At 29.6% G+C, this 24,473-nt stretch overlaps 10 protein-coding genes across 10 annotated transcripts, besides 3 other annotated features; 6 read left to right on the forward strand and 4 right to left on the reverse strand.

Moving 5' to 3' along the window:
• The first annotated feature begins 566 nt into the window (after window positions 1-566).
• Window positions 567-15,107: a mobile genetic element.
• TVAGG3_0702740 (uncharacterized protein) lies at window positions 1,309-2,208 on the forward strand (the record flags this gene model as incomplete). Its single annotated transcript, XM_051243443.1, has 1 exon — window positions 1,309-2,208. One exon carries the CDS (start codon window positions 1,309-1,311, stop codon window positions 2,206-2,208), a length of 900 nt encoding a protein of 299 aa, XP_051090030.1.
• TVAGG3_0702750 (uncharacterized protein) lies at window positions 2,241-2,912 on the forward strand (the record flags this gene model as incomplete). Its single annotated transcript, XM_051243444.1, has 1 exon — window positions 2,241-2,912. One exon carries the CDS (start codon window positions 2,241-2,243, stop codon window positions 2,910-2,912), a length of 672 nt encoding a protein of 223 aa, XP_051090031.1.
• TVAGG3_0702760 (uncharacterized protein) lies at window positions 6,904-8,010 on the forward strand (the record flags this gene model as incomplete). The annotated part of the gene is made up of 1 exon (XM_051243445.1): window positions 6,904-8,010. One exon carries the CDS (start codon window positions 6,904-6,906, stop codon window positions 8,008-8,010), a length of 1,107 nt encoding a protein of 368 aa, XP_051090032.1.
• On the reverse strand, window positions 8,780-10,321 carry TVAGG3_0702770 (integrase core domain containing protein family; the record flags this gene model as incomplete). The annotated part of the gene is made up of 1 exon (XM_051243446.1): window positions 8,780-10,321. The coding sequence occupies one exon, from the start codon at window positions 10,319-10,321 to the stop codon at window positions 8,780-8,782; it is 1,542 nt and encodes a 513-aa protein (XP_051090033.1).
• On the reverse strand, window positions 10,447-13,899 carry TVAGG3_0702780 (DNA/RNA polymerases family; the record flags this gene model as incomplete). Its single annotated transcript, XM_051243447.1, has 1 exon — window positions 10,447-13,899. The coding sequence occupies one exon, from the start codon at window positions 13,897-13,899 to the stop codon at window positions 10,447-10,449; it is 3,453 nt and encodes a 1,150-aa protein (XP_051090034.1).
• A 586-nt stretch (window positions 15,108-15,693) lies between the features above and the next one.
• Window positions 15,694-16,129, reverse strand: TVAGG3_0702800 (uncharacterized protein; the record flags this gene model as incomplete). The annotated part of the gene is made up of 1 exon (XM_001309495.2): window positions 15,705-16,115. The coding sequence occupies one exon, from the start codon at window positions 16,113-16,115 to the stop codon at window positions 15,705-15,707; it is 411 nt and encodes a 136-aa protein (XP_001309496.1).
• A 752-nt stretch (window positions 16,130-16,881) lies between these two features.
• On the forward strand, window positions 16,882-17,588 carry TVAGG3_0702810 (uncharacterized protein; the record flags this gene model as incomplete). Its single annotated transcript, XM_001309496.1, has 1 exon — window positions 16,946-17,530. The coding sequence occupies one exon, from the start codon at window positions 16,946-16,948 to the stop codon at window positions 17,528-17,530; it is 585 nt and encodes a 194-aa protein (XP_001309497.1).
• Window positions 17,589-17,760: 172 nt separating this feature from the next.
• Window positions 17,761-19,168, forward strand: TVAGG3_0702820 (protein modification by small protein conjugation or removal; the record flags this gene model as incomplete). The annotated part of the gene is made up of 1 exon (XM_001309497.1): window positions 17,944-19,122. The coding sequence occupies one exon, from the start codon at window positions 17,944-17,946 to the stop codon at window positions 19,120-19,122; it is 1,179 nt and encodes a 392-aa protein (XP_001309498.1).
• Window positions 19,169-19,198: 30 nt separating this feature from the next.
• Window positions 19,199-20,770, forward strand: TVAGG3_0702830 (protein of unknown function, DUF563 family; the record flags this gene model as incomplete). Its single annotated transcript, XM_001309498.2, has 1 exon — window positions 19,199-20,458. The coding sequence occupies one exon, from the start codon at window positions 19,199-19,201 to the stop codon at window positions 20,456-20,458; it is 1,260 nt and encodes a 419-aa protein (XP_001309499.1).
• A 76-nt stretch (window positions 20,771-20,846) lies between these two features.
• On the reverse strand, window positions 20,847-21,689 carry TVAGG3_0702840 (uncharacterized protein; the record flags this gene model as incomplete). Its single annotated transcript, XM_001309499.1, has 1 exon — window positions 21,157-21,669. The coding sequence occupies one exon, from the start codon at window positions 21,667-21,669 to the stop codon at window positions 21,157-21,159; it is 513 nt and encodes a 170-aa protein (XP_001309500.1).
• A 1,042-nt stretch (window positions 21,690-22,731) lies between these two features.
• Window positions 22,732-22,768: a mobile genetic element.
• Window positions 22,769-23,945: 1,177 nt separating this feature from the next.
• Window positions 23,946-23,983: a mobile genetic element.
• Window positions 23,984-24,473: the final 490 nt, after the last annotated feature.

Genomic DNA, 24,473 nt, shown 5'->3' on the forward strand with positions numbered 1-24,473 from the left:
TTACACGTATGCTTCAAGCTTCTGATTTAGATGGAGTGAATGAATGCACAGAAGAATACGAGGACTCATTAACTAGACCACTGAATGCAGATAATGGCACACCATTAGCTAGAACATGGAAAGACCAAACTTCATTCTTATGCACTATTCCAGTTCAACGTGATGGAGCGGGTATATTCTTTGATGGATTAGAAACTTTCAACTCACAAGTTACAGTACAAGTGAAAGCTTATCCAATCATTCAGGGTGTAAATGACACTTACTGTTCAAAGGTGACAAATCCTCCTCAGGTTTGGTTTACTAGGACTACATATTGGACATGGCCACCGGATGAAGGTTTGAAATATCATCCAACAGGTACACCACCACAGTATAGAAGTTCATATGATGAAATATTGATGAATAGAAATGTTTAAAATTATAAATTTATTTTTGATTAAATGGATTTAAATTCATACACTCCTTATGAAGAATTAGCAGGAGTATATAATACATACATAGATGATATGATTAATGAAGCATTGAGTGATAATAGAAATGCTCTATCTAAGGAAAAATTAATGAAAATTCCATATTCTGAATGTTACTTAAATTCAATCACTGCAGCAATTGGTAAACAGAATAAAGGTAAAACATTAACGATATTAAAACAAATTATCATTATTGCTAACACTTCCCCCTATTCACACGTGTTAATTTATATCAACCGTTCAGGTTCACCTTCAGATGATACATTTGAATCTTTAAAGCATTTAATCAAAATTCCAATTATTTATTTATCACAAGAAGAAGCAGAAGATTATTTAAAAAACTTTTTAATGTATAAAGAATTATATAATACAATCAAGAAGCAAGGATTAGAGGATAAAATTATTGATAAACAACGGGATGAATTATTTGAAACACTTTCTATTTCAAATTTTGATAGAGAATTTTTGCATTCACTCATTTTTCTAGATGATGCAGTGAAATCAAAACTAATAACAAATGAGAAATCATATTTTAATCAGTTATTAACTCAATGTCGACACATTCAGTGTTCATTCTTTATGGCTGTTCAATATTTCAAAGCATTAAGCACAAACATTAAATCAAATCTATCAACACTTTTCATTTTCAGTGGGTTTAGTCGTCAACAGTTGAACGTTATGCTTTATCAAGTGAATTTACCAATGAGCATTAATGAACTTTACACACAATATCAGCAATTAGGTGAACATGGAAAAATAATAGTTGATTTAAATAAAGGAAGTGTTAAATTTGATTAACTTTTTATAATTAATTTTTATTTTTTATTTATAATTAAACATGACAGAAATGGCAAATCTTCTACAGGTTCCATTAAAACAAGGAACAAACAAAAGGGGTGCATATAATAGAACTATGAAAGTTCCTGATGGAATGAAAGAATTAGTTCATATTGTTGCTGGTCTTCAAAAAGATGTTAAACAAATGAGAAACGTTTTAACATTACCAGAAGCTCAAGCATATGCCAAACGTCATGGTCCAAATTGGGAAGCACACGAAGCAGACATTACGGGTCCAAATGGAAAACCTGATGGTATAAATGAAGTTTTCGTTACTGATGGTCAAGGTAATATTAAAGTCATAAATGGTTATAAATTAACTATATCTGATTATCCTAAACGTAAAACATATAATGAACGTTATCCTATGCAATTTGATGAAAATGGAAAAGCTGTTAAACAATACATTGGAGAAGGTGAAAATGGTCCAATTAATTCATACCGTGGTAATCCATATTCTTATTTCAATGAAGAATTAAATGCTATTGAAGAAGGACCAAACGGATTACCTCAATATGTTAATCAGTTTGATGGTCAATATGCAAATATTAGACCTGAAATTTCAGCTAAGAAATTCTTTAAAGTTGCTTTATTCGATCCAGTTTTCGCAAATGTTAAAGATGAACTTAAACAGCAATTCCAACCAATTATAGTAGCAAGAATTGCATCAGGTGCTTTATCTCAAGCATTCAAAGATTTAATTAAGAAACCATTATATCAGCAACGGGGTTTAACTTATGATTTAGTTAAGGAATCAGATAAAAGAAAATTTGAGAAATCAGATGATTATAAGAATGCAATTAATGAATATATTAAGTCTATTAATTACGATGAAACAGCTAAAAATCAACTTCATGAACAAATACAGGGAATAATAGATTCAAAAGTTCCAGCAAAATAAAAGTTTAAATATATTTTTTTATTCGAATATAAATGAGAAGACGTTTCACTAGTCAAAAGAACACTAACGCAAAAGCAGAGATTACGGTTGGTTATAACGTAAATGATGATAAATCACGAATTATTCAAAATGTTAAAGTTAATGTTAGCCCCGAATTAACAAGGTCAGCAACTCAACCAAATTTATTAACTCGTGACTTACCGAAGAATGAGGAGAATGAAGAAAACCATGAGAATGGAGACCCAATCATTTTATCTGAACCCGGTAAAGAACCCGTTGAAATTCCCACTTATCCAACATACCCCCCGCCTCTTTCATCAAACATCGAGAAACCATATAAAATAGACATTAATTCAGAATTAATGAAAATTTACCGTGATATAATAATTAATAATTATGATTCAATAATAAATTTAATTGACCAATCTGGTTTAATTATTTTACCTTATGAATCATTAATTCACATTATCGCCATTCTTTGTGATGTTCAAGATTCAGACGTTAAGATTCAATTTTTCATAGATGATGAGGTTTCATGCTGCGGAACAGTTGCAAAAATAAATCCTATAAAGGATATTAGCACAATTAAGATATCAAAGAATGGAACAACAACTGAACTTCATTTAACATATAATGATATTTATAATAAAATAGTTGATGAATATAAAATATCACTTGAAAAATTCTTTGTTAAGGCTATTTAATATTCAAGCATTAACATTATCGAATAATAATCCTTTGAATCATAATCAATAATAATTGACCTTTCACCAGTTTCTATCGTTTGTTTTATTTCTTTTTGTTCCCCACTATCCGGATCGGTCATTGTAATTGTTTTTGTTATAGTATCAGCTTTATCTTTAACTTCAATCTTTTTTCCATCAGGATATTTAAACCAAAATTCCAAAAATTCGATATTGTCAATCTGTTCATATTTTAATCTATCAATTACATTTTTAATACCATCCGAAAATCTTATGAAATGGTCATTATATGAGTTTGATTGAACTAAATTTGAATGAAGTGAAATATAACCCGTTGATGAATATGACACTGGCTCATATTTTCTGAAAACACTAAAATTTATAACATGAATGAATTTCTTATTCGTTGAATTTATGAATTCTTGAGGTAATCTTATTCTAGTTTTATTTATCACTGGAAAATAACGCTTTACCATATTTTTAATCGTAATAAAAATGTCAATTATCAATATTATTTCGAATAATAACTGTGAATTAAATTTAACAGTTAGCGGAATTTATAATGTTACTCTCGTTTCTGTGAGTGGTAAATTTAATCCCATTCTTTTAGACCCTTCAGATTATATATCATTTATTAAAGATGACCATGAAAAAACGTATGATATGTATATAAATAATGTGATAGCGAAATGGGATATTAACATGATTTTAAGTTATTTAAATGAATCATTTATCGTATGGTATGAAGAAACTTTTAAATCAAAACCTGATAAACTTTTTGAACTTGATGAAATAAATAACCTTATTAAATTTCCGCTGAAAATTAAATTTTGTACTCCTCATCTTCGTTCATTGTTGGGGATATTAAATTTTGAAAAAGATGTTGGGGATGTTTTGTATTCTGACACTGGTTCCAATTTCATTTTAATCAAATGTGATAAAGTTAATACCCAATGAGATTTTCACATCAAACATTAGACCCTAACTCTTACCCATCAATACAAAACATTTTATCCATCAACTTAAACACATTTTCTTTATCATATCCGTTTCAATTATCCGGGAATTCATTTATTCTTCATTCAAAGATTTATCAAATATTAAATTTAGAATAACTGACCTATTTGATTGTGATTTAGAATTCATGAATGAGATATTATGGCAATTTCAAATAGAAAAAATAGCTGATGAGATAACGGATTAAATATTTATTTTTAAATCATAATAAATGATTAAACAACAGCAACTTAAGGCGCAAAGCACCCAGGTCCTTCAGACCATTACATACGCCACATATGCATATAATTCAAAGACGGCAGAACAAACGCAAAGGTTGAAATATGGAGATTTGGAGATAGTATTGAAAAATGACCATTTCGAATTCGTTGCAAGGTGGTGCAGTGATATCAAATATAAAAGAAATTTTATTTATGAATTCAAAAATTAAAGGAATAACGGATGATATAACATCAATTCCACCAGAAGAACAGAGATATTACGCATTAAATGCATTTCCTAAAGTTTGAAGATTGGAAGATTTAATTTAAATGAGGAATTCATAGAAGGTTTCCTAAATGACATAATGAAGAAAGCAGATAAGGAATATGTGGATAGTGAGTTAATAAGAAGGCAAATTTGGTTTATGTTGATGAAAAAGATAATGAAATTAAAGAAAAGGTTGAATGGTATCATGAGTGGACATTTGAGACTTTTAAAGTTAAAGCTGATACAGAATGGGTTTCAGGATGTTTAGACCTTAAAGCAGATAAAACATATGTTGATGAAAATTATGCAAAGAAGTCGGAAGTAAATGATGTGATTACAAGCATGAAAAATGAAATACTTCAAACATTATATCCTGTTGGTTCTATTTATACGTCAATGAACTCAACAAATCCAGCAAGTGTTTTAGGTTTTGGTATGTGGAAGCAGATTGTAGATAAATTCTTATACTGTGCTAGATATTCAAAGCAAACAGGAGGTTCGAAGAAATTAAAGAAGCAAACCTTCCACCACACACTCATACAGGAACTACAAACTTTTTGCGTGACCATATCCACTCATTAAGAGACCACCCATTATACAACTCAGACTATAAAGCTGGCTATGATGTTTTATCTCCAGATTATAACCATTCAGCAAAAAAGACTTTTCGACCAACTGAACCAGGAGGAAATCATGTCCATACTTTCACAACAAATCCAACAGGCTTGGGTAAAGATTATATGCCACCATTTGTGACTGTATTCGCATGGTACCGAGTTCAATGAACGCGCTTGAGCCTACATTGCAGGCTTAGCGCACTCAATGAACACACTTGAGACTTGACCCAAAGGGTCTAGGCTTACCGAATGAACTAAATATATTTTATGTCTGTAATTAATTAGGTAATGAAGTAGCGGATGAACTGCAGAAATATATTTTTTCGTAAATGTTTTCAGGTCATTCAATAATTAATTATTTTTGAAGAACTGAAGGTGTCACTACGTCACCATGTCACCAGGTTATTTAACTTCTCTGAAAAAATGAGACAACATGACATTTTGACAACAACACAGGAAATATATTTTATCGTTAATGTTTACGTTAATGGTTTCAGGTTATTCAATAATTAATTATTTTTGAATAACTGAAGGTGTCACTACGTCACCATGTGTCACCAGGTTAATTAACTTCTCTGAAAAAATGAGACAACATGACATTTTGACAACAGTCCTGGAAATATGATGCAGCCCAAAAATAAAGTTAGTTTTAAAATTATTTTTATTTTTTTATTCCTATATAAATGACAGCAACAAACAACAACAGCAACTATATCGTTTCTGATGAAAAAGTTATTGATTCATTAGCTGAGGAATTAATTGTGGCAGAAACTAAAACCCTCAATGAAAGAATTGGTGAAAACAAGATTGATTTACATAACTACCTCAAACACGATGGAGGAAGAGGAAGGAAAACTGGTACAGCTTTATTAGCAAATAAAATATCAAATTTAACGATTAGAGATGTTGATATCAATAAATCGTACAATGATGAACTTAAAGAAACAGTTAGAAAAGATATTTTATCAAAACTTTCGGATAAAGATGTTATCGTTAAAACCGCTTCAGGAGGTCTTCACATTTATTGCAACACTAATTTCTTCTATGCAATTTCGAACAGAATGATTAAATGTTATTCCTGCAACGATTATGATATCGATATCATGACTTCAATGGATGATTCAAAGCGTTCTTTAGTAGTTATGGCTGATTCAAGAGTTCGCAAGAATGCAACAGAACCAATCAATACATACTCATTCATTCGTGGAAGTTATGATTCAACATTAACCAGAACAGTAAATGATATATTAAATGATTTGAATATTAAGGTAAGAGTTGAACAGAAGAACGAAGAAATAAAGAGTATAATGAATGAAAACAAAGATGTAAACATTGACGATAAACTAGCTCAAAGCATAGTTGATGGTATTAGTGATTTTGAAGTACATAATGACGGTGGAAACATGAATTTAGAAAAAGAAATAACATTATTCACACTGTTTCAAGCTATTAATTCGTTACCTAATCATTTAATTAATGAAGCATATGATAACGTTTATAACTTCTGCAGTTTAACAGAAAATGCAAAAAGTAATTTTGAAAAAGCACGTAGTAGATATGCACATTTAATGACTTCTCCATTTGTTTTGGTGAAGATTCTAAAACTATATCAAAAGGAATATTATGATGAATACGTTTTGCCTTTATTACGTAAGCCAAAAATAACATTTGATATAAAACTTGATGACTCGTTTTTGATAACAGATATTAGACGCAAGGCTGAAAATCATCAATATAAAAACAGTTCTGAAGTAATTGAGGATTTATCACGTGTAATCCGTTTTGTAGATTGTGGAAACAAATACTTCATTCAGAAAGATTACAACATACACGACAAAATGAATCAAATATCATTCGTTCTTCAATCAAACATGAAAGAGTCACTTAAAATGATTAAATTATTTAAAGAAGAAGGTAAAACCATAACAGCATGGGATGTACTATTAAATCAATTGTCTTCATTAACCGTTAAGGGTGTTTGCTTTAAATCTGATTCCCCAGATGTTTTCTCAACGTTTCAGGGTTATAAATACAACGTTCTCGAAAAGCCTGATTACTCAAAAATTGAGATGTTTATGGATTTCATTAAAGAAGCCATTTGTGATAATAATGATGAAGTGTATAAATACCTACTCGGCTGGATTGCATCAATGATTCAACATCCTGGAATCAAGAATGAAACAGCAATTATTTTGAAAGGACTTCAGGGAACAGGTAAAAACAGATTTACAGACATTATTTCTGAACTTCTCGCCGGTTATTCATGTAAAAACATTACTGAAATAAGTGAGCTAACGGGTAATTTCAATTCAGTAGTTGAGAATAAAATGTTTCTTGTACTTAATGAACTCAAGAATGTAGGTGAAGATAGACTCGCAAACTTCAACGCTTTGAAATCAATTATTACGGATAATGAGATAAGAATTAACGAAAAGAATCAACCCAGAAGAACTGCTCAGAATGTTGCAAACTTCATTTTCGTAACTAATAACGTTTACCCTGTCAAAATTGAAGTTGGAGACAGAAGATACGTAGTTTTAAGAGTTAATGGTAAATTCAAGGGTCAATTTAATTACTTCAAGAATTTGATGAATTCATGCACAAAGGAATTTTATGATAATTTACTAACATATTTTATGCAATATGACCTTTCATCATTTAATGTACGAATCATTCCGATGACTGAAGCCAAACAAGATTTAATAGAATTATCAACAAATCCTTTAGATGTATGGATAAATACACATTATGATGAATTGTGTGCGGGTATGACGTGTAAAAATGCTCTATTCTGCAAACCATCAGACATGAAAGACAAAAACTTTCAAATGAGCATTAAAGATAAATGTGATAGGAAACGGAGAAGAATAGATGGTAAACAAACATGGTGTTATGTTTTGAAAGAAGAAATGAAAGGATTATATAAACAGGTTGAACCAAACGATAATGAGGATTCATTTACTGATGATGAAATACCTGTAAATGAAGCTTTATAAAGTATGATTTGAATTTATTTTTGCATTAATCCTGCTGTGTTGTCAAAATGTCATGTTGTCTCATTTTTTCAGAGAAGTTAATTAACCGAGTGACACATGGTGACGTAGTGACACCTTCAGTTATTCAAAAATAATTAATTATTGAATGACCTAAATCCTGCTGTGTTGTCAAAATGTCATGTTGTCTCATTTTTTCAGAGAAGTTAATTAACCTGGTGACATGGTGACATAGTGACACCTTCAGTTATTCAAAAATAATTAATTATTGAATAACCTAAAAACCATTAACGATAAAATAACTGATAACAAAATTTTATTTTTATATAAATGGATACCCCACAAGCTCAAAATTTACCACGAATCATAACAAGGGAGGAAACGATAAAAATGATGCGAGAACCCAGAAGGGTTCGGGAAGAGGAATAAAAATTAAATTTGGATAGAGTTTAAAAATTCTTCTTTATTAAATTCATCTCTTCCAATCAATTTATTTATTCTATTAAATTCTTTTATTTTTGCTTCACTCAGTTTAAGGATTGAACGGTAAGTTTCTAACTTTTCAATTATTTCCTTCTTCTCTTTATCGTTTTCAATTACTTTAGTTTTATGGGCATCAACCCCACCGCATTGCGGCTTCTTTTTGTAATAGCATATTTTTGATTTAATTCTGTTTAGTTTCTTTTTATATTCATCGTCTGGACTCTGAATCTTAATTAAATCAGGACTCTTGGCTGCTTTGTTGTCACTCATTTCTTACGAAATAAAAAAATTAAATATTATTTAAATATAATGGAGTAATAAAATAAATCGGAATTTCTATTAATTTATTGTCAACTTCAACTAATGCATTGCCGTTAATATATCTAATAAATTCAGCTATTGTGTCAAATCTTCGTCTTCTTTTTGTCATTGATTTATTAGTTTTTCCATAATCGAGATGAATCAAAACTTTATCCCCTTGTTTAAAATTCATGAGCCCCGAATTAATTTGTTCACGTTTAACATCATTCAACCTTTCCATTTGCTTTCTAATATATTCCCATTCTTTTGAAATATCATTTTTCATTTCCACTGGTTTCATGTTTATTGTTCTATGCCATGTATTATTGTAATAATATACTAACTGCTGTATGATGGAGTCATGATTTCCATCCCAGTATATCTGACCGTTAACCCCTAACGCATCTCTAAGAGTTCTCATTACCGCATCAATTATTTTATTATGAAACGTATATGGAGAGGATGAAAAGAAAAAATTAATTTGTGGGAAATAATGAGCCATAGTTGCCTGAAATCCTTTATCACCATCACCCCTTATATTATCTACTCTTTCATGATCTAGTAAGTATTGTATAGCTCTTCTTGTTTCCTGTTCTGTTTTCCCTTTCACCGGAATGCAATATAAATATCTGGTGTTAATGTTAATGGCAAATAAAAAAGTAACGTTTCCTTTTGAATATTCTAAATGATCGATTTCGTATGAATATGGATATGGTGCAAATGAAGGGCGACTAAATTTTTCCTTTAACGGTTGAATTTTTGGGTCAGTTGGTTTATTTAATATTTTGAAATCCTTTTTAAAATCTTTTTGCTTCTTTAATGTTTGAAATGGATATAATAAAGTGAATGATGAAGGATTAACTGAAGGAGGAGGCGGTACTGTCGTTGGAGGTTTTGGTGTTGCAAGTGGTTTAATTTTATCTGCTTTGATTTTGGAATTCATTCCTCCCTTCATTAATTCTGGATGTATTCTATTCATTTGTTTTAAATATGCTGTATATAAAGGTTTGATATACTTTCCTGCTTCGAGTTTATGTTGAAGGATGAATTCCAAAAGTTGATCTTCATTTAAAAGTCGGGCTGAATATGGTTTAACTAATGAATCATAAATTAAAGCTTGTGCATCATTTATGGTCTGAAGAACCTGGGCGTTTTGTTCCTTTAGCTGTTGAACATTTGCTACTTTAGACCTCGGCTTTGGTTTTTGTGGCTCAGGATTATATAAATTATATAATTCATCAATATCTTCTTCTGTTAATACTTTATTTTTGAAATCTTTCAACTGTTTAAGTTGTGATTTAGTTTTTCCCTTTGAATATTCATTATTTTTAATTTTGTCTTTAATTTCAGAAATTATTTTATTATGATATTTCAAAATTTCATTTTTATAATATGGATAATAATAATCCATATCATCACCCGTTATATTATTATTATATTTTTGGAGATATGATTTTAATTCATAATAACTAAGAAAATTTTGATTAAGTACTAAATCATCAATTAAAATTTTTAAATCTGTGTTATTCATTTATATAAAAATAAAATAAATGTTTAAGGGTGCCCACCTCTTTGAATCATAGTATCAAAACCATCATTAACGGTTCCTTTTGTCTCTTCTGTGGCATTTCATTAAAAATAAAATTTTAAATTGTATTAAATAAATGGCATACAACATCCATTTTCACAACATACAGCCTTAGTGTGTGCTCCTGTTAATGCAGTCTTACCGATTGTTAAGCGAGTCATTGACCCGTTTTTAAGTTGTAAATTAATATTCTGACCATCAAATATCACTTTATCATTTATTATATCCAAATATTTTTTAGGTGTTAATTGCTTATTTTGTCTTAAACTAACACCCTTCATTTTTTGTGCAATCTTTTTAAAATCACTCCCATCAATTGAACCGTTGAATGATGTATAACATTTAGGACATAACGCCACCATGTTATCACCTTGTTTCTCAATTGCTAAACCCAATAATTTTTTCTCATGTGCTTTTTCTTCAGCTTTATTCTTTAATTTAGGTTTAAATTTCTCATCAAAACAAAAGAAATCAAAAGGTGCGAATTTGAAAATGTTTTTATCATAAAATTGTTTATAGGTAACAATTGCTTGAAATGCTTGAGTGTTAGGAAGATTTGGGTCGCCAGCGATTGCCCAATAAGATGAATCAGTATCACCTTCAATGAAATGAAAACGATTAAGATTCATGCATTTATACATAAAATCATAAATGAAAACCAAATACCAGTATTTAGCATTATCTAAAGTGAAGAATGCCTCTTGTAAACATGTATCACATCTATAAAATCTATCTTTGAGCATCACTTGATACGTATCTTCACCTATTTCTCTTATGTTTTTAAACTTATTTGACATACATGCAACGCGTGCCTTCTGTGCATTCATTATTTTAGTCTTTGCGTAATTTTGTGTATTCATTGCATCGTAACCATATGATCCATTAAGCGAAATATTGCAAAATAAACTTTTTCCTTTATTTCCTTCTAATTCAGCCTTTTGTCTTTCGTTCATAAATTTGTTCGCAAATTCATTAAAACAAGTGTTTTTCGTAAATGTTAAAATTGATTGAATATCATCGATGATAAAATGAAATCTGTCTATTAGATACCAAAGATAATAAGAAGAAAATGGTTGATATTGGTTGTGTGTTGATGCTAACTGAGTTAATTTCCTCTGTTTCTGGTCAACTGGTAGATTGTTTGATTTCATGTAATTATACATAAAACTGCCAATTGTTTTTTCATCTGTGATAATATCTAAGTTTCTTATTATCGGTAAAAAGTTTATGTAATCATTAATGTATTTTTCATCAATGTGACCCTTTACTTCAGCCACGAATAAAGTATTTTTCTTCTTAATAATTCCCAGTGCTTTTGCTTTCTTTGTTGCTGTATCACAAATGATAACACCATTCAATCTTCCCGGCATATACATTTTATGGTCAGTATATTGAATGAAATCATGAGGATTAGATGAAAATGATGAAGGATATAATGAATTAAAGTCAACTCCAACGAAATGAGTCATAATGTTGGTGGTGTCCTCATTTGATACAGTTTTAGTTTCTGGATTATATGAAAGTTTATTAATGTGCGTGATTCCTTTAAGATTAACACGATGTTGAACATTTGATAGACCACCAGTAATTCCATTACGGAGAATGTGATAAGCTTCAACTGAATCTAAAGTCATTGGTAAATTATTTTTTAATGCATAATTTCTTAAATTGATTCTTAAACGTTGAACATCTTCATCTTTATTTGATTTTACGACATTGCAATAACAACACATTAACTGACAATTTTCTTTAGTATGTGGTTTTTCATTATCGATTCTATCCAATGTTGGTTTATTTGCATATGTAAACGCTTTACCACACATTTTGCATTTAGATGAAAGGATTAAATCGTGATAGTATTGAAAATCATCCATTGAAACATTATTTTTAATATCTCTTTCTGCTTTTTCATCTTGTTTCTTATATGATTCAATTTTATATTTCCAATACTTTTTCGTTAATTCAAAACTTGATTCTATCTCTTCCTCAGGATATTTTTCATTAGGATTAAAGTCTTTATATGCTAAAGCGTAACGAATCATTGAAGCATTCGATGATAAAGAAAGATTATGAAGCGTGTCAATTTTATAAACAAATGTTTCTTCAATAATTTTATCAATTGGGTCAATCATAATTTCAACATCTTTATTGCAATAATGAATAAAATATTCTAATCTATTCTTAAAGTTTTTAGCATCATTGAGATATATTTGATAATCACTATCTGATATAGTTTCTTGAGTTAATGCCGAATAAAATGAATCTTTCGTGAATGGTTCCTCTTTATATAATTCTTCTTCGTAATTTTCCCACGTGATGAATTGATAAGGGAAAAAGGATTTAACACGTGATTTATTGTTTCCGAAATCTTGAGTGAATTGGTCTAATGTCCCACCCGCTATATAATTTCTGATGTCAATAAATCTCAATTCATATGGAACGTTTGTTTTCTTTACAATGATTTGCTTAAATTGTGAAGATGAACCCAGCATTGATTTTATTTTCCATTTTGCAGTGTTTAAATCACGAAGAATTAAATTTAAATCAAACTTTCCCGAATTAAAACCTATGATATTCACTTTATTGAATTCCTCATCTAGAAGTTCTTTAAATGCTTCCTTCTGTTTTTCATTTAATGTATGAGACAAAGTCCCCACCGTTTGGTCTGTTTGCGGCTTCAATAATTCTTCATATTGTTCAATATTTGATTTAGCAACTAATGAACAGGTTGAAGATAAAAACTCAATCCAATCAGAAATAAAAGAATCACTCGAAGTTAAGCAAAAATTCCTCGTATATGTTTTATCGTTTAATTTAACCGTTGATGATACCATGAATGGTTTTAAGTAAGCATTCAAAGTTGCACACTCAGAAAGTTGTAATTCTTCTTTAGTCTCTAATGTTTCAAAGTCAAAAGTAATATAATATCTTGTCGGCTTATAATATTTCTGCAAATTGTGAGCTAATAACCACTGATATATCTTCTGTTTCGTAATATGTGGTGCATATGGTTGCTGGGTCTTTTGCAATTGAACGTCTTGAATTAATCTCCCATTATTTTCTTTACATTTCTCACAATGCTTTAAAAATCTTCTTTGGTTTTTCCTTTCTGGATCATCACGGATAGAATAAACTTCTTCTTTACAATATGGACAAACTCTATAGCCAGTGAGTGCTTCAACGTCTGTTATTCTGTCAGCGTGAAGTTTTCCACATGGACTCTGTGTTAATAAAATATTTATTGTTTCAAATTCTGGATCTATCATTATTGAATCCACTAATGGAAAGTCTACCTTATTTATGTCCACGTCTTCTGGTTGAGGATCACAATAATAGAAATCAATATTAACATTTAACATTCTCGCTAATCTCTCACTTTCTGATGAAATGTCAAACCCTTCATATGAATCTATTGCTTCATTTAAATAACTTCTACGAGTTTTAGGATTAACACCATCAGGAATGTTATAGAAGCGTTTAAATAACCTTCTACCTTCTGCTCTAATTTGATTATCATTCATTTTAGGTTCTGTTTTTGTTCATTATGTAAGAATAAAAATTAAAATAAATAAAAATTAAGTTTATTTTTTAAAGCCCATAAAATGAATTAAGAACACATAAATTTTTATCATCTGCGACGTGACGAATACATTTTAATTTACTCAAGAATGCGTACCCTGATACATTAAATCTAATTCCTGTCTTATTTAATTTCACAACTTTGAAAAGGAATGTATGAATAGCTATAAAATGATGAGAAGATGTTTTATGGGTTGCTTCCATTTTTTCTGAAATAAATGAATAAATATAATGTTATAAGTTTTCATATCTTTTATGTTCTTAATAACGAATGGTATAGACCTTTCAACTTCGTCTTCCTTCGGTGCTGTTCTTTCATATGAAACATTATTGGTATCTTCAATAATGAAACCACAATCACACAAAATTTTATATGTTCCAATGGTTTCTTTTGATATTTTATCTAATAAATCAAAAACTTTATCAACACCTGTGCATTTATTTAAATAATAATTTGTGTAAATATCATGATCTTCTTTCTTAATCGTATTAGTTGCATATGTCACGTTTTTAAGAGCTTTTTTGAATTTTTCGGAATCTAAAGGTGGTGAAAGTAAGATACAGGGTATTCTTCATTATCAATAAATTGTAACTTATGTTTACGAATAAATTTAGTACCTTCTTCTGAAAGTGTTTCGTCTATTTCACCATCTAATAAATTTTGTGTTGATTCTGAGACATAATTTTTATATCTTTCTTCATGAGATTTCTGAACTTCTGATTCCGAAGCTGGGATATTCATTAAATCCTCTACTTCATTTTCATTATATTTTTCAACTTCTCTTAATTCCTTAATTTTTTCATCTATTTCATCTCTTATTTTTTCCAGTCTTTCAATTTCATCGTATTCATCATCTTTAATCCGTTCTTCATAATATTCAGGGAAAACATCAGGTTCTTTAGGTTTTTCTTCTTCAGATGTGGGATATAAGAAATTTATAACATCATCTTTATTCATTTTTCCATCATAATCTAAATCATTTAATAACTCGGCAAATTTTTGACAATTTCTTAAATAATATTTACTAACTTCATAACACATCTCATCTAATATATCCTTTATTTCCTCGTTTGTGAATCCTAATTTTTTAACGTTGTTAGTTTTGACGCTCATTTCATACGAATTAAAAATAAATTATTCAAAAATGTAAGACATGAATTTTTAAAGTTTATTTTTTTATTTTTTTATTTTTTTATTTTTTATTTCATTATGTATGGGCTGAGTGTAAATGTCTTACATTTTAAAAATTTTTTAAATCTTGATTTTTAAATTGAAGTTTAACCCATTCAGGATTTAAACAATTCTATAATATTGCTTCCCTTTAAATCTTTGAATATAAACAGGAACACCATCCTCTAAAATTCGATAATCTATTTTATCTGGTTTTACTTGTTGGGTCATTTATGTAAGAATAAAAAAATAAATTATTTTAAAATTAATATGTTAAAAAAATGATACAAAATCGCTCGATATTGTATGAATTCTTACGTTTACAAAAAAAGTCACAAAGCCCATCCTATCCTACTACTTATTTTATTGTTTTTTAGTTTTTGATCATTTCTTATTGGTCTATAGAGAATACTAACAACAATCAAAATCACCAATAGATTAGCTTCAATAATTTATTGGAATTTGTTACATAATAATTCTAACTAATTTACAGGATAGAAAGTCTGAAGTAATAATACATTCAGATGTTGTATATCAAGACTTACTTTAAAACAATAAAAATTTTATCAATTAAATTTAGTCAAAAACAGGATCATTTTCAACAATTGTTAATGGAGGTAAAGTCTTCTCTTTAACAAAACATAAGTGATGCCCATCTGAATAGAAGAAAGGTTCCCCGGTTATTGGATGATAAACCAAAATTTCATCTCTCAAACGGAAACATTTGGCGAATGCTTCGATGTCTTTAATAATGGCCTTATCTGCACCTTCCAGTTTGGCATATCTGTGCAAGATTCCTCCAAAAAGAAATCCAAACGCATTGAATGTATCCTTCGGGAGTACATCATCCGCAACATTGATCTGGTTAATAATCATCTTGATCAAAAGACTTCCTAATGTTTTGATGTCATCATCATCTAACTTAGCAAATTTGTTGTAGTATAAAAAGTCATGAAGAACATATATACCATAGCCTCTGAATTCCATTTTCTCTTCTTCACGGCTTAGAGGTTCTGTTTGTTCAGGGAAATGAGACTTAATATATTTCAGTAACCTGCATTCAGGATCGAACGAAAAGAAACGACCTCCTGAAAAGTCAGTTATCCATTCTGGAAGATTTGGCAATTTACTTTTTTATTTGAATTCTTCGAGCTTCTTTGGTTTTATCTCTTCTATTGTTGAATGATGGCCTTTAATGAAGCAACTGATTATCATAGAAATCCAATGAAAAAACAATACAAATGCATTCAATAACTTCATTATATTAAATTGTCAAAACCGATGAAAAATTTTAAATTGATTTCACAAACGTTTTCATGAATAGTATATTATCTATATTGATAATATATTCAATTGAAAATTTGAGTTCAGAGACCTAAAAAAGACGATAGCAATCAAAATAATCAACAACGAGAACTCAAAGATCGTTAAAACGGCAGATGAAGGATTCCAATACAACGCAATTGTTGGACTTGCTGCTACATTAGATTCTGTTCAATCTCTAATAGTTTAATTTTATCACTTTTTTTACAATTTCTTTTAAACAATTAACATTATTACAATATATTCCTATGTGCATATAGATTGATTAAGAACAATTATGCCTAATCCCAGCAACCCAACATAATTTATATAGATATTCCTGATTTATTAAAAATGTGATATGTAGGATGGTTGAATAGTTGTTATTATGACTCTTAATCATTAGAAATGGAGTTGTTATTAAATCAAAATTGATAATTGGAGGTAGAACTAACATTTGGAAGATAGGATTTCCACATAATTTTTTGTCGAGTAAAGTGTCAAAAAGATATTTTATGTTACCAATTTTAATTGTTACTATTTTATCCGCTGATCAACATGAAGAGTTACACAAGCAATTAGATTCAATTGAAAAGCAGTTATCTGTTATTGAAAAGCTTCAAATTGAATTAAATGCGGCAAAAGTTCTTAAAGATCCCACATCTGGAAGTAAGTATGGCACTGAAAAGAAAGACATTTATCTATCAGGTATTGATACTCAGAGAACCGTAGAATATAATAACCATCGAAAAGGATTATCTTCATCAATTGATGAAGATTCTTTTATAATAAAATCAAGAGCTCCAATTCTTCATTTCAAAGCAAGAACTCCTACATTTGCAAGTGAAATAAAAGTGAGCTTTAAAAAACAGTGTGACTGTAATATTAGGCAAGCAATATTCACTTTTATCAATCAATCAGAAATAAAATATAGAACGAATGTAATTGACTTTGATAATAAATGCGGATTGTCAAATGTGATAAATTTAAACACGGAAGTTGCTTTTACAGATATTGAAGTTGATATCCCATTAAACTGGGGCTCTGATCAAACATGTTTACCAGATATTATTGTCAAAGGTCCTATACACAAAATTTAATTTTGTTTCTCGTTGACACTTTTACGTTTGTTATCCAATAAAATGTGTATTTATTTCATTCTATATGGAATCTCATGTTTTTATTTATTAAATTCTTCATAATTGAATGAGTTCAATTACTTTTTTTAGCTTTCATATCTCTTAATCATAGAACTAAAAAATTTATCAGCATGAAATATTACACGTCAATCAATGAACGTTATTTTTTAGATTTAATATGAACACAATTTTTATAAGTGCGATCCATAGGGAGTATCAGCAACAAACAAAGTCTATGCATCATATTCATAATATAGCAGCTATGATTATATATGAAATGATGAACAAATGAGAGATTTTGATGAAAAAGAAACACCAAAAAGTGACAATTCTAGATGAATTTATCCTCTTATTTAGAGGATAGAGATTTATTTATGACAGAGTTCAGATCGAGCAAATCACTATCATACGGATTTAAAGCGCGTACAAAATTAGAAGGCCACAAAGGATGCATAAATACATGTCAATTTGACAATCCAGGCAAAAGATTACTGACAGGATGCGACGATGGCAGTGTGTGGATGTGGGAACCAGGGAGAACAGTAAAAGAACCAGTAGTTAGAACACGTCCTCACTACACAAATGTTTTTGGTGCTTCATTCTTAACAGATGATACATTTGTATCGGGTTCAAATGATGCAGAAGTATGCGTTACAAAAATAAATAACGATGGAACAACAACTACCACAAGATTTTCAGCACATCATGTTCAAAAAATTACAGCTGTTCAGCCAATTGATAGCACAACGTTTTTAAGCACATCGTATGACGGAACACTCAGATTGTTCGATACTAGATTAGATTATAACGGAATTGTCGAAACAAAACCAATATTAACAGAAAAAGACTATCAATACGAAAGCTACGAGTTCCTTGTAAGCAATTTGGATAGACTTAACTTAGAACCACAAGGTGCCGGCGGTGGACCAATACAAAAACCTGCCAGTGACAATAGAACTTTGATGTCAAGTTTTCCTGCTCCTCTTTACTCCATTTCAGTACACCCTTACGACAGACATACAATAGCCATGGGATGTGGCGATACATGCATAAGATTCGTTGATTTAAGGAATAATTCAAAATCAATAAAATTTTCAATGCGTCATGAATACAAACGAAACGCTCCAGTGACAGGAGCTACATATGATTCAACAGGAAATAGGATCGCTGCGACTGTTCGTTATGGAGTTGCTCATATCATTGATATCCAAGCGAAAACTGCACTTTGTTTGACTTCTCATCGTAGTATTTCGACAGATAAATACATAAACTGGCTTGGAGAATGGGTTGTTTCCGGAAGTGATGATGGAAAAGTTTATATTTACGATCCAACTGACGGAAAAGTCGTAGGAGGTGATTGTGGAGTCGAGAGAATGCACAAAGGCAATACAAATATTGTTGCAGTGCATCAACAATCCCTTCAACTCGCTACAAGTGGTGTTGATTATTATATCACATTATGGGGACCTACAACATTAACAGATTACCATGAAAAAGAGTTTGTCATGCAAGATGACCCAGCAAGTCGACTATTTCCTAATTTCTTATATTAATTTTATTGAGTTTAATAAAATTCTTTTGTTTATTTATGTTTGATGTTAAAAATTCGCATTTTTTCTCAATGGAATCATGTATTCAGTCATTTTTTATAAAAACAAAATTTCAGATTTGATTTTTAGTTTTCCTTGCACTTACAAAAGCATAAGTTTGGCAGCAATTTTACTTCCAATTCCTATCCTATTGCTTTCACGAATTTGTAAGCGAATTCCCCAGCTTTCGAATCCAAATTCTTATTCCAATGAAATCAGATACGTATTTCCTCAATTAGTAATAAAGCAAGATCTACCATACAATACAAGTGTACACATAATTCGAGGATTATATCAAGACTTTTCTATCTATTCACCTGAATATATTGGAAATGCAACTACAGCAGATTTATTTACCCTTGCCTTTGCAACTATCTACTATGCAACATATGAGAATGTTATTTGCAGAACAGATCTTTCATTTTATTCTAACAACTCAATATACATGCAAAACGTTAATTGTAGGACAAGATTTTATAATTACTCATCAAAAGAACACCCATATATAGATATTAAATATAATAGTTATGATAACGTAATTTGTATTGGCCACCAACACTCATCAGACTTTGGCCACTGGATGATAGAAACATTTCCACTCATGTGGTATATACCCAAGAGTGTTTTGAACCAAAGCGTCATTGCGATTCCGAGAATATCTCAATTTGTTGTTGATTGTTTAAGTATTCTTGGCGTTAAGAAGTCAAGCATCATATATGGTGATGACCTTTATTTCCATGCTAAAAAACTCCATACAGTTACTGCTCCATATTGCGATTATATTTCATATCAAGCAATCCTTAATCATAGAAAAAACATAGTGAACTCTCTTTCATTAGATAAGGTTAAGCCATCTCGCCTAGTGTTTTTTAATAGAAAAAGAGGGATGTCGAGATATCTTGCAAACATTGAAATGTTAATAGAAGAAGCATCACGCAAGTACACGAACTCAACATTTGAATTAGGAATATTTTATGACAGAATCGTGGATCAGATAAAATATTTCAATGAAATTAAATTATTAATGGCTGTTCATGGATCTCTTATGGCAAATTTGATATTTATGCAGCCTGAAACTTATGTTATTGAAATTCAAATGGAACATATCTTTTTCTGCTTCTTGAGAACAGCAATCTTTACTGGAAAAAAGGTTACTGTAGTACGGGATCAGTCAATATCATATAGGTCTATCCAGGATAATATGGTGAATATAAGCATGGCCATGTCTGCCTTAGATATAGTAATGAAAAATATGTTGGGTACAAATACATTTAAGAGGATTAATTTTGATGATGACTAACAAGCTCATTGCTTGACCCTTCAAAAAAGAGAGTTATTAACAACAATTGATTAATCATCATCTAATTGAAGCTAAGAGAGTCAACCATAGAGCCTAGACATTAACAAATCAGAATTCATTTATAAGGACAAGAAATACATCGAATTCTTGCGAACAATTTATGGATTTTTACATCTTCTACAGGATTATTTTATAATCTTATATCATAAACAATATATATTTTAGTTTATCTTCTAATGATGGAATAAACATTGTCATATAAGTCGCCGCATCAAATTTGTAATTTTAATTATTCATATAATTTAAATTCAGAATAAATTATGCCAACGTTTTAACACAGATTTTTACTGGCCTAAGAAATGGAATTTTATTTGGTGGTATTTTTAATTGTTTGGTGAATCTATCCAATGGCACATTTGATAGAGGCAAAACCTTTATCTTTTAGCATACATTCTTATAATTTTCTCATTGAATATCAATAATAGAGTGATTCTTGATTATTCCTTATATTTAGAAAAATATCTTAATAAACATATGTTCTCTCAACACGAATATAAATTGTGAATGAAATTTGATAGACTCTATGCTTTAATACGTATTAAAAAGAAAAAAATATTTAGTATAGAGTAGGTATTCATGGGTACTTGAAAAAGGGAGTGAAAGACAAACAGTAAAATGTGGTGAAAATGTGAATGGGATTAAAATTGAATGAGATCATTGACTTCATAAGGATGATTTGTTTGTGGTGTATTTGTTGAGATATCCACTGTAAACTTGCTGGGAAGCTTGGTTTTTTGAATCGGGACAAAGTCACTCTTTGGTTCATTCAAGATTTTGATGAAATCGCCATTAGAATGTACGGTCGGTACTTCGGGCTCGTTATTTTCTGGTCGAAATTGAACAACAGTTCCACTCCTTTGAGAGCGACTGATCTTAAATTGAATATTCGATTTGGACGTAGTAGTTTTATCGATTACAAATTTGTTGTTTTGACCATCATCTGGGGGCATCATGTGGACACCAGCAAATATTCTGACATCAAAAGAAAGTCTTCTATTAGCAAAACGCCCTTTACCGTCTTTTTCAGTGTTTTTGGATATATTAAAGTCGGAAGCTGGAACGTTTTCTGTGGAATGAACAATGCTTGCTGATGGAATGATCCTTTCCATATTGCGACTAGATGGCGGTTCAATACATTCGCAAATCGACATTGCAGAATTTTATGAAAAAATAAATCTTTTGTAAACATTTGAAAAATAATTGAAACGCATGAATAATTTCATCAATTTGAAGCCCTTTTAATACATATATAAAGACTATTCACTATTTCAAAAAAATCAGAATTGAAAAGTGCGCAGTTTTTTCTGTCAAATTTTTAAGGAAATAATGGGGAGAAGCTTCCTAAACTTTTTAATCCCATAAATATGGTCATTATCTGGAATAAAGAGTTAAGCGTCATATGTCACTTTTTGTACTAAGGAAACATCGACTTTATGCGTTATGACTTTTCGATGAGGAAACAAGTGTTCACGTATTATAAACTTCCTTATTCCAATAAACCGGCCCTAAACATAATTAATTTTAAGCATTATAATGGTCTCTTTTCTATGATAACCAAATCAATTTGGTTATCATAGAAAAGCACCAAAAACTGGAATAGGAATAGCCGCGTTAAAACAGGAATAGGCAATATGGAAACAAGGGTAGACTCAAACTCATACTCAAGGCAAGACTGATACAAGAATTACAACAAAATTTTACAAAATCTATTATTTATCTCAATTTAATGGCAGGTTTTAGTACCCGAAGAGTTTGCATTCTACTTTTTGCTCTTATTTTACAAAAATATTCTAAAAATTTGTAACTTCTTTTATAATATAATACTTTTTTTCAAATTTACTTTCCAAACGTTAATGTCTTGTTACGGCTATATCTTTGTACGGGGAAATAAAGAAATTTTATTATGCTATTATATTATTTTTTTTAAATCAATATCTAATCAATAGTAAGTTAGATTTTTTATTAAAAGAGCAAATAAAGATACGATCGAGCAATAGTTTATTTTAAATCTCAATATTATAAAATAAATGTTCAAAATTTTTAAGTAATAATACTAAATACTTAAATAAGTAAAAGCACACAAGAAAAATATTCACTAACTAGGTCAGGTAGGCGGGGCTTCCAGGCGCGTTGCGCCCTCTAGCCCATAAGAAATTTTGCCCAAGACCCAAGAGGAGGACCGAACCCCAGCCGACCAGCCGGTGACAAAACTGTAATAAACAGAAATTCATCAAAAGTGACAGCTCTCAATTTTTTGACATTTGTAAATTCTAAATTGAATGAGAAAAATGAAATAATACTAAGCATAATACAATATTCTAGATTTAATTATAATTAGGAAAAAGTTAGTTTTGAGAGTACTTTTCATAGGCATATAGAATGAAATCTTCTGAAAAATAATATCACACAAACTCATATTATTTTCTAATATATAACTATTTTATATAAAAATCAAATTCAATGATCTTAAAAGCGAAGGATAAACCTCAAAATTTACGAATATAATGAGTGGGAATATAATGCTTATCTATCATAAAACCATATGAAATATTAATTTTTGCTTTACGCCTAATTTTTGACGACAATTAGCAAAAATGTTAAATGTGAACACTCAGTCCATTTGAATATGAAAAATAAAATTGACTTTGATTAAATGTTTTTATTTATCATGCAATTCTTCTTGCGACCAAAGTTTTGAATAAAATTTCAAAAAATAAGATAGCTTAAAAAATAATATACGGTAGTGTTTACTAATAGATGAATAGTATATAAATTCTATTAAAATGGATTTGATCCAAAAAAATATATAAAATTTGATCATAAATAAAATCGTTTTAAATTACTTCTTCATTTAAATTATAACAATTATTTTTGGTTTTATATTTTTTTGGATCAAATCCATTTTAATAGAATTTATATACTATTCATCTATTAGTAAACACTACCGTATATTATTTTTTAAGCTATCTTATTTTTTTGAAATTTTATTCAAAACTTTGGTCGCAAGAAGAATTGCATGATAAATAAAAACATTTAATCAAAGTCAATTTTATTTTTCATATTCAAATGGACTGAGTGTTAACATTTAACATTTTTTGCTAATTGTCGTCAAAAATTAGGCGTAAAGCAAAAATTAATATTTCATATGGTTTTATGATAGATAAGCATTATATTCCCACTCATTATATTCGTAAATTTTGAGGTTTATCCTTCGCTTTTAAGATCATTAAATTTGATTTTTATATAAAATAGTTATATATTAGAAAATAATATGAGTTTGTGTGATATTATTTTTCAGAAGATTTTGTGTTCTTCTTCAAAATTTTGTTTTTTATTAAAAAGAATCTTTACAAAATATACATTTACTTTAATTAATATTTAAAAACGTGCTCTATCAAAAGTTCCAAAAATTCAATATTTTAGCTTTTCTGAGGTGTCACTTTTGATGAATTTCTGTTTACAACAAAACCAAAACCGTTGTTATTTACATCATATTAATGGTGTCACTTTTTTAAATGCCACTTTTTATATCGCTTTTCACAAATTATATATGTTTTCATGTTTTGTCACTTTTCTGTCACTTTTCGGGTAAAAACATTTTTATTATTATATATAAATGAATTTTACAAAACCACCGTTACCGTTCTTTGGAAATAAGAGTAGATGTAAAGATATTATATTGAGAGAACTTAAGAAACTACCGAATGGTCTAACATTTGTAGATTTGTTCGGTGGAAGTTTCTATATATCCCATTTATGTCATACAATATTCCCAGACTCAAAGATTATATGCAATAACTTCGACAACTATATGGACCGTCTCAAACATATTCCAGACACAAATAATATATTGAAAGAGTTAAAAGAAAAGATACCTATAGGTAAGATGGAACGTATACCATTAGATAAGAAAAATATTGTGAGAGAGGTTTTGAAAAAAGCAGAATATATAGAC

Source organism: Trichomonas vaginalis, chromosome III (assembly GCF_026262505.1).
Source record: "Trichomonas vaginalis G3 chromosome III, whole genome shotgun sequence".
NCBI lineage: Eukaryota > Parabasalia > Trichomonadida > Trichomonadidae > Trichomonas > Trichomonas vaginalis.